Source organism: Gymnoscopelus braueri (assembly GCF_963280865.1).
Source record: "Gymnoscopelus braueri genome assembly, chromosome: 11".
Classification (NCBI taxonomy): domain Eukaryota; kingdom Metazoa; phylum Chordata; class Actinopteri; order Myctophiformes; family Myctophidae; genus Gymnoscopelus; species Gymnoscopelus braueri.
In genome coordinates this window covers 15,282,147-15,290,731 of record NC_137613.1, presented here as the reverse complement: position 1 = coordinate 15,290,731, position 8,585 = coordinate 15,282,147, and the positions used below count along the sequence as shown (strand labels likewise).

Here is an 8,585-nt window from a genome sequence, read left to right as displayed (position 1 = left end):
GTATTTCATGGTCTTGGGGCTCGGTGATGCAGAAGTTATAAGGTCTATATACTGTATCCCAGTGTTTGTTTGTTGATTGCGTGTCAGAGAGTGCATTTCTTACAGACTATAGAGTAGGCTAACAAAGGTTACTAATCCACTCCTGGCTTTACCAGCCAAAGCTGCGACACCACAACACTGCTCCATTGTTGGGAGTCTACGCTGTGACGTAGCGAAACAGTCCTAATAACACACAAACACAAGCACACACACACACACACACACACACACACACACACACACACACACACACACACACACACACACACACACACACACACACACACACACACACACACACACACACACACACACACACACACACACACACACACACACACACACATGTATACTGTACTGCACATGAACCTGAATGCATAGCAGACATAAATGATGTAGATTACAACCACTTACTGTACATGCAAAATCCTCAAGAGTTAATTTGACTCTTGAGAGTGTACAAATGGAACCACTTTGATCCGCAAGGGTCAATTTTGTACACTCAACGAGTCACTCTTTCTCTCCGTCTCACAAAGAGCGCTCAAACACACAATACACGTCCTCATTCTGGAGCAGTGTGGCCAGATTGTGCCAGAGAAATAAGCAACCAGGTCTATGAAAACAAGCCCAAAAGAAGCGACTTTAGGCCACATGAGCACTTTAAACCTATATACATTGGCTATTTTTTAAATAGCCGATCTACAAGCTCACAACGCGCATTGCGCTGTGAGCTTGTAGATCTGCTATTTTCAAAAGAATCTTCGAAAAGTGAGACATTTTGAATATTTTGGAAACATTTTAACAAATCTGGTATGGGGGGGTCCCTGGCACAACATATTTTTAGATGGGGTTCTGTGGCCAACTAACTATACATTTGGGGGTTGTTGACATGAAAAAGTTTGAGAACCACTGCGTTAAACAACATATGAAGCAAGCCCAAATAAGCAACTACACTTTAAAAACAAGCCCCGACTTTACAGAAAAACAAGCCCATAGTCGCTTATAATAAGCAACCATGGCAACATTGTTCTGGAGCCCTTTCACTGGGCCACACGTAATGTCATAATTACTAGAGACTAATCTCTAACAGGAAATGAGTCACGACCTGAAATGGGAACAAGAGTAAATATCTATGGAGATACGGACTCAATATGATTCAATGGTGGTTCCTATGACCTCTGTTGCATAACAAACAATATTATAACTCAATTCTGTTTGTATTGAATGTTTTATTACGATTCACTACTGCATGTTTTTTTATTTGCTTACAAAATAATAAAAGTATTTTACTCATGTAAATCCAAATGCATTCGGAGATTCCCAAAACGCTGAGTGCGCAAGAAGTAGAAAATAAACACTTCTTTTCTGAAGTTTTTTTTTTCTCCCCCTTTTCTTTTATTGCTGATGCAGCATTCAAGTCAAATGGAATATATTTATAAAGAAGTGAACTTGGTTCATCATCGCAAAGTACTTTCGAGAGAACAAAGGACACAGATGTAGATTACAAATGTGCAAGTGTGAGCCGAGCCAAGTCCAGCATGTGTGGGGCCTGGACGCGCGCACGTGTGTGTGTGTGTGTGTGTGTGTGTGTGTGTGTGTGTGTGTGTGTGTGTGTGTGTGTGTGTGTGTGTGTGTGTGTGTGTGTGTGTGTGTGTGTGTGTCAGGAGCATAAAGTTGACAGACTGCTGCAGAAGAGGGTGTTAAGCTGTACACAGTCAAATCCTCAGTGATAATTTATACACTCAGTTAAATTAACACTCAGGATATTGCAGTATATACTGTACTACACTTCTGGCTTTTGAACCTGGACATAAGGCCAGTCCACGCCAATGCAACTAGTCTCAACTTGCAACCAATTGCAAGGAGTTGCAGCAGTCTGGACTGACCGGTTGCAGACCGCTGCCATCATTGGTGTGCATGGACTTGCCTTTAAAGCTGCAATCCATAACTTGTGACTACATACCCTAGTTCCAGCGTATGATGCAAGTATAACATTTATTATTAGCAGTAGCAGTAGCAGTAGCAGTAGCGGTAGTAAAGAACTCTGACAGCCAGCTGCGTAGAAAATACTGGATACTGAGAGGGAGAAAAGAACCACCAGCAGCACACATAGATAGCAAGTGGAGAGTTGATCTTCCCCCTTTAGGGTTAAGACTTTTGACCCACCTTGAAAGTGACACCTTTGTTTTCAGTCAACATCTACAATGACAGCACATTATGACCTTTTCAATCTTCTTACTGTAACCTGTGAAATAAAAATGAAAAATGTATGGAAAATTATGACTATAAACAGGTGACCCCCTTCTTCTATGACCTTTGTTGTGTGTCATGACCTCCAGGGTTTCCTGGAAGGGGCGGAGGGCGGCCAGCGTTGTGACCTTCCTGTGAACCTGCTGAGGAAAGGCTGCGCGCCGCAGTTCATGGAGCATCCGCAGGTCAAGGTGGAGGTCAACGCTACGCTGGGCAGCACGCAGGTGTCACCGTCAGACATCAGCATCACTCTCAGACCAGGTAGGACGGGAACACCCACCATTACAGGTTCATGTTTACACTCTATAGTAACATAGTAACATTGAAATACTGCTGTTAACTGTTTCAAAAGTTTGTACCAATCTAACCTTTCATATATGGATGTATAACTATATCTGACAGAAAATGCTATTTTCTTTATTGTCTTCCCTCTAAATTGCAATGTAACAGCTCTGTTTACACATTTATTTATTCCCATTTATATTTAATATTTAATTGCACATACATTGTCGATTGTTTTGTTCCACTTTTGCTTTGGTAATGTAAACGTATGTTTTCTGATGCCAATAAAGCTCCTTTGAAATTGAAAATTGCAATTGAATAGTAACACTCCAGATTTGACTGTGTACAGTAAGTAGCTGGCTCATTCCTAGTCACTGTCTGAGATAAATCTTTGTTACTATTGAATCCGTATGCGTTTCTCTCTGTGTGTGTGTGTGTGTGCGTGTGCGTGTGCGTGTGCGTGTGCGTGTGCGTGTGCGTGTGCGTGTGCGTGTGCGTGTGCGCCCGTGTGTGTGTTTGTGTAGGCTCAGAGGCCAGTTTCATTGTGGCAGTGCAGCAGTTGGAGTGGTATCCTGTAGACCTGTACTACCTGGTGGATGTATCTGCATCTATGCAGGACAACCTGGACAAGGTACTTGTTCATACATCATCACCGCATCCATTTTATTTTGCTTTAGTCCATGAATTTACTGATGGCTTGCAAGCAAAAAGCATCCAAGTCCCGAAGCTGCAACTCCATGCTTTTGCGTGAAAACTCTCCTCTCCTCTCCTCTCCTCTCCTCTCCTCTCCTCTCCTCTCCTCTCCTCTCCTCTCCTCTCCTCTCCTCTCCTCTCCTCTCCTCTCCTCTCCTGTGTTCAGCTGAGGACAGTGGGCGTGGCTCTGTCCCATCGCATGACAGAGCACTCGTCAGACCTGCGTCTCGGTTTCGGCTCCTTCGTGGACAAACCCGTCTCGCCCTACATCAACGTCCACCCCTCCAAGATCAGCAACCCCTGCAGGTAACTCACACCATCATGACATGACATGGCATGGCATGGCATGACTGATTAACGGACTTCCCACACCAACACTTTCTGTTATGAACAATAAAGCCATCACACGTTTAGCACTCACAATAGAGGCTATCCGCGTGACATCATCGTACCCGGAAGTTATGCGGAAACGCCTACGGAGTGGCCAAAAACGGCTTTCTGGCCTTGACAGCCCATACATCCAAACAGAAAAGTCCTATCTGATTGTATTAAACAACGATAAACTCACCAACATGGCAGCTGTACGGAAAACTGGAATTAGCCTCTTTCTATCTGCAATGTTTTTGTTTCATAAAAATCCACCGTAGAGACATGTTATGAGCTACTTTCTGTCAATATATTCTGTGCAGGAGATTGCATTATGTGCTATCTAGGAACAGGTGGTACGCAGGACCGTTGAGTGATTTCCAACGAGTGCTTCCAAACTCCGATGCTCGATGCTGCTCATTGTTTTGCCACTCAGTCTAGATGAGGGGGGGTGTGTCCCGGTGGAAACGTGACGCAGGTGCATACTCTCTATAGCAAATGACTCTGATCATCCCCTACATCGTCACTTGCCATCTGGACGAAGATAAAGAACTTTGAAATGGGAAAAAGTCAATTTTAGTAGCATTTTCGTCCCTTCGGCCATAGCGGCATTAAATAAACTGCCTCGCTGATGGGATGTTTTTTGTGTATTTTGGGGACTTCATGTATTGTCATTGGCATGCTGTTCTGTTGGAACAGACTGTGAAGATGAATATCCCTGAGGGGACAATAAAGACAACAATTATTATTATGACATTAGATGAGATGAGATGAGATCATATGAGAAATTAAGTGACATGAAATTAGATTACATGACGTTAGATGATGAAATGAGATAGGATGAGATCAGATTAGTAGACGTGATGTAATGTGATGTGTTGCATGACATTAAGGGACGTTGTGTTATGTGACGTGATGTGCGGTTGAGACAGTGTTGTTGTTGACAGGGTCATAGGCAAATAACGTTTATTTGAGGAATATCTGGTGTTGCGTTTTAATATGAATTTGTGTCCAAGTGTGAAACTAGCTGAGAGCCGTGTTCTCCATAATGTACGTATATAGCAAAAGCCCAAAAAAACATTTTTGTCATACTTGGCTCTCTGCCAGAAGAGATAAGTGAAGGCAGCTATTCAAGTGTTTCATAGACCATCTGGAGGGAAAATGAAGCTGCTTTAGATCCACCATCCTCAGACCACATTCAACAACAGGGGGGAAACCCCCTTTAAAAAAATTGGATAGTAGAATAGAAACAGGGAGAGCGAGAGTGACATGCAGCGAAAAAGGTCGTCAGGCTCAGGAATCGAACCCACAACTCGCTGTCAGGCTGCACTAGAGCCTATATCGTTGCTGTCGGGCATAAACCTCTTATCTCCATATATATATATATATATATATTTTTTTTTTTGTAAATTAATGCCGTACTTGATCATACTATAGCGTCACAAAAAAGCTTTAAACGCGGCGCGAAGCGACGTGTTTTGAGCTTGTGGACCTGCTACTTTTGCAATTTTTTTATTTGAATCCTGAAAAGTAACAGTTTTGGACATATGAGGTTTCCACCCGACTAACCTCGCGTCACCAGTCTTTCCACCTCGGAGGAAAGCCTGGTATGCGTTACTAAAGACCCATATGATCCGGTCTAGGCCACGCCTACTGAAAAAAAAGTAAGAAAAAATTATCCTCTTTCCTCCGGATTGTCGCGATCCGGTTTTGCGGTGCCGCTTTGTTTTGGTTCCCCAATCCCTATTTAAATGGAATAGAATGTCCCCGTAATACGGATAATACAGACGCTAAATAGTCTCCAGAAAGTACACTCACATTTATATTAAAAAAATAAGCTAAACTACGCCGCATCAAGGATTTTATAGGACGGACCTATTTTGGGGTGAGACGTCTTTCCGGTTTGTCGCAATCCGGTCGGCTGATGACGCGGATGACGCGCCCAGTGACGTAGGGCTACTTCCGCTCCCGACCGGATCATATACCCGAAAAGGAATGCTGCCCAGGCTACCACCCGACAGAGACGATATGTGGTATGCGCCTTGACCACTAGGCCATTGGTGGCCCAGCTTTCCCCTTTTTTACCCAATGTCTGGCCCTCGCACATTTTTTCCTTTGCTGTCTGAAGAAATCTGTTTGAATTGCTGCTGAGAGAACCTGTAAGATATTCTGAAATAGGCACATTCATGCGCACCGATTCTGAGTCACTCTAAAGTTCAAAGCACATTGTTGTTTTCGGGTGGTTGACGGGGGACTTCCGCTGAGTCACCTCGAGATAACTGGCTCCGACTCGTCCACGAGTCATGGGGGGGGAACATTGTTAAGATGTTGAGTTCGCAAAAACAGACACAACAGGAGTTTTTTTTGTCTGCTAACAGTTACAAATGGCTCTGTTTGTTACAAAGGAGGAAGCTCACACAAACATTAACATTTCCAATGATTTTATTAAAGCTGCACTATGTATAACTTTCTTCTTCTACCCCGGATTTGAACTCGGTTTCCCGTGCAAGTGCTCACAATGGCAGTGGCCACAGTGATGTTATTTTGCCTGAAGTTCAACTCAGTAAAGTAGAAGGTTGTAGATATTGACTTATCACTCAGATCCCGTGTCTAGGTGAGACATGACCTTTGACACGATCTAAATGCCTCAATAGAAGTCAATAGAGTGAGTGTGAGACCGGCCCTGCAGCCTCTTATATGAAAGGAAATCCAGGTGGGCCAGATCTCCACTGATGAATCACTCCGCCCGCCAAAATCACTCTGGAACACAGACACCAGATTAGTAAAGACAGCCCCAGGATTGTGTTCTCACAGATTTGTGGGTCCCTTTAGCTCCTCATAACTCTTCTGTCAGAGCTCTTCATCTGAAGCCTCATTTATACTCATAACGTACTTAACGAAAACACCCAGTCTAGAAGCTCACAATGCGGTGTGTGGTGACGCGATGCACAGACAAGTATAAATCAGGCATTTGATTTTCTCTCTTGTGTCTCTCCTCCTCCCTCCCTCCCTGTCTGCATGGATTAAAGTTCTCCCTCGTCACGACTGATTTCAGTCATTTGGATTCCATTGAAGCCAGCATGTCTGCATGTTGCGCAGCAAAAATAGCCTATCTACAAGCTGTCAATGCGTCTGCAACGCATTGAGAGCTATTTTCGGCAATTATTTTAAGATTAGAGCATTTGAAGTGGTCAAACTAGCAATATGTTCAGAAGCATCTTCCATAAAATCTTAAACAAATTACTAAAACATCATAATTTTACAAATTGTGTTAATTGTCTAGGAATCAGTGGCGCTAGTGTGGGTGGGGGGGGGGGTGCTCCTTTCATAAGGTTTCACAAATCGCACATTAGGACTTGGTCATAAAAATATTTATTTTGTTTTAATCCATGCTGTCTGTCTCTCTCCTCCTCCCTGTCTGTCTGTCTCTCTCCTCCTCCTCCTCCTCCCTCCCTCCCTGTCTGTCTGTCTGTCTGTCTGTCTTTCTCCTCCTACCTGCCTGTCTCTCTCCTCCTCCCTCCTTGTCTGTCTGTCTCTCTCTCTCCTCCTCCCCGTCTGTCTGTCTCTCTGCAGTGACTATGAGATCCGCTGTCGTCCGGCCCACGGCTTCCATCACGTCCTCAGCCTGACGGACAACGTCACAGAGTTCACGCGGGTCGTCAAGCGCCAACGCATCTCCGGGAACATGGACACACCCGAGGGAGGGCTGGACGCCATGCTGCAGGCCACCGTCTGCCAGGTGTGTGTGTGTGCGTGTGCGTGTGCGTGTGCGTGTGCGTGTGCGTGTGCGTGTGCGTGTGCGTGTGCGTGTGCGCGTGCGTGTGTGTGTGTGAACGTGTCCAAGACAACAAAAATAGAAATACATGCCAAGTAAGTGGTCACCTTTTTTAGGAGACCGGAATTAGGTGGGAGTGAACGAGCACAGCTTCTGAACCATTCTTTAGCCCCATGGTAACTGAACTAAATATTGGACCCGATCGTCACAAGCCACACACTTTTCCAAACATTTTCACCCTTAAACAGCTTTTTCAGAGAGACAAATCAGGAGAAAATCTACTTTTATTATCTCTGTCCCAGCAACACACTCTCGCGAGATCTAGCACCAGTAAACCATAGGACTTTTGTGAGATCTGCCGTCAAGACGGCGCCCATTTAGGAGACCATTTGCATGCCATTTGTTTACTATTTTGCCTCCAGTTGCTATGCAATTGGGATGCCGTATCTTTCTAAATCCATCTTTGGCGCGCACACAAGGAAAGGGACAGAATTAATTTCAGACAATGAGATCTTTTGAGTCAATTCGTTTTCAATTAAATTAACCACTTAACCACTTAAAACCCTATATACTTAGTTGACCGGGGTGCCCCAGGGCTCTATACGAGGATTTCCCTCTACACCAAATGTCTTTATCCGAAAAATTGCTAATCTACAAGCTTACAACACGTTGCGACGGGACGGGACGCGTCGTGAGCTTGTAGATCTGCTATCTTCGCGGAATGTTCGTCCCAGAAATAGTGAAGTGGCTCTACGGTTTATGTGGTCAAATCCTACATACTTAGTTGAGTCCCGGGTCTATACGAGGCCCCCGAATTCCCCCCCCCCTACACTATATATGTTTGCAGAAAATAGCCTTACAAGCTCACAGTGCGTTGCTTTGAGACGCGTCGTGAGCTTGTACATCGGCTATTTTCGCCTAATGTTCAACCCCAGAGTAGGGACACTAGGGTTAAAGGCTACTGAAGATGTTAATGATAAACCCTTGCATGCAGGCAGAACGGCCGTATACTGTAAACAATCTCATTTTGGTACTTGTTTAGTTCTTTGGCCGACAGCTTGGCGACAAAAGAAAAATTGTTTTCGCGGCACTGCTGGCCTAGAGGTTAAGGCGCATACCACACACTGTATATAGGGCCCTAATGCAGCCTGACAGCAAGTCGCAAGTTTGAGTCCCGATG

The 8,585-nt window shown here is 44.5% G+C and overlaps 1 protein-coding gene across 1 annotated transcript in view; it reads left to right on the top strand.

The window, feature by feature from the left end:
- The window catches only part of itgb8 (integrin, beta 8), a 38,952-nt gene that overhangs the window by 9,084 nt on the left and 21,283 nt on the right, over positions 1–8,585 (top strand). Inside the window, 4 exon segments of the mRNA XM_080443031.1 lie at positions 2,379–2,550; positions 3,096–3,202; positions 3,431–3,570; positions 7,204–7,369. Coding sequence (XP_080299157.1) covers positions 2,379–2,550; positions 3,096–3,202; positions 3,431–3,570; positions 7,204–7,369 — 585 coding nt within the window.